Source organism: Aplysia californica, unplaced genomic scaffold (genome assembly GCF_000002075.1).
Source record: "Aplysia californica isolate F4 #8 unplaced genomic scaffold, AplCal3.0 scaffold00050, whole genome shotgun sequence".
Taxonomy (NCBI): domain Eukaryota; kingdom Metazoa; phylum Mollusca; class Gastropoda; order Aplysiida; family Aplysiidae; genus Aplysia; species Aplysia californica.
In genome coordinates, this window is record NW_004797320.1 from 333,450 (window position 1) to 334,668 (window position 1,219).

Sequence of the window (1,219 nt, forward strand, 5' to 3'; positions counted from 1 at the left end):
TGTGTGCGCGCGCGCGTTCCTGGCTGAGAGAGTCATGAGCCATTTGAAGTGATTTGACTTTCAGCATGCACTGGTCTTCGCAATAATGTTGGGGTTTTTTTGTTTGGTTCTTTTTTCTTGCACTTCGACAGACCGCCATGGCCCTTGGCCACGGAATTTGGATCATGCCCCGACTGGCCAGCGGTGGAATCCCGTTGTTGGAGAAGATCCCCCGTCGCTTTTTCCACTCGCCACACGTGGAAGTACTCATCAACAACTTCAAGATGTACGAGGGTGGTCAGTTTTTGGACCACACAGGGAGTCGAGTGCGTCCGAATGCCCTCCCGTGTGTGTCTCCTGGCGGTGTTTCAAACAATTTTCAGGTACAGTTTTTTGTTTTTTAAAGAAATCACGTCAGAGTTCAGTGGTTCGAGAGGCCCTCCCTTGTACGTCTGTTTTTGGTGCTTACAACAGTTATCTCAGTTACACATTTGAACTTATTAAGGGTAGAGCTATGGGGAATATTGGACTGACCCTTGTGGTGACCGTGTATGGCTCTTTATCTTGCATATAAAAGATGTGAACAATTTTAGTGAACATCTCTATCCTTCCTGGGATGATTCAAAGTTTACCTGAACAGAGTAAAGAGAAGCATGATATGAACGCAATAGCCACCATGAAATGTTTAGGAAAAGCAAGGCTGAAAAACAAAAACATCAAAAGAAATGCAAAGAAGTAGGATTTATCTATGGCACCCTCCAACCAGGCTTCTGCCTCTCACATCATATAAAGTATGACAATTGAGGAGTATGAGGAGTAATACTTTTACAAATGTGCGTATTACTGGCTTATGTGTGTGTGTGAGGGGGGGGGGGTGACTGCCTACCTAGCACAAATCGTAACTCTTCGCACAGTTAGGTCCTACCTTTTGGCTGATACTAAACACCTCATTTTTTCTTTGCCATCAGTTTGATTTGTTTATTTTGAATATAAAGAAGAGAAGGCCACACTGGAAGCTCTATGACAAAGGGACTATGGACAGCATGCGAGAATACTAAACTGATGTGACAAATAGCACACCAAACTCAGACGCGAAAATTTTTTGTCTGATTTTCGGTCCTCCTTATCCTCTTTTGTTTTGGTCAACTTTTCTCTGCTAAGGTAAAATTGTTAGGATAGGGATTTTGTCCCATAGTAAACCCTCACCTCTGTCTTTTTCTACTTGAGACCCCCCCCCCCC

At 43.9% G+C, this 1,219-nt stretch overlaps 1 protein-coding gene across 1 annotated transcript in view; it reads left to right on the plus strand.

Annotated features, from left to right (window-relative positions):
• Positions 1 to 362, plus strand: part of LOC101862564 (dimethylaniline monooxygenase [N-oxide-forming] 2) — a gene marked incomplete at its 3' end in the record, with an annotated part of 9,641 nt that extends 9,279 nt beyond the window's left edge. The window contains 1 exon segment of the mRNA XM_035968292.1: positions 132 to 362. Within this exon segment, the coding sequence (XP_035824185.1) occupies positions 132 to 362 (231 nt within the window).
• Between the last annotated feature and the right edge of the window lie 857 nt (positions 363 to 1,219).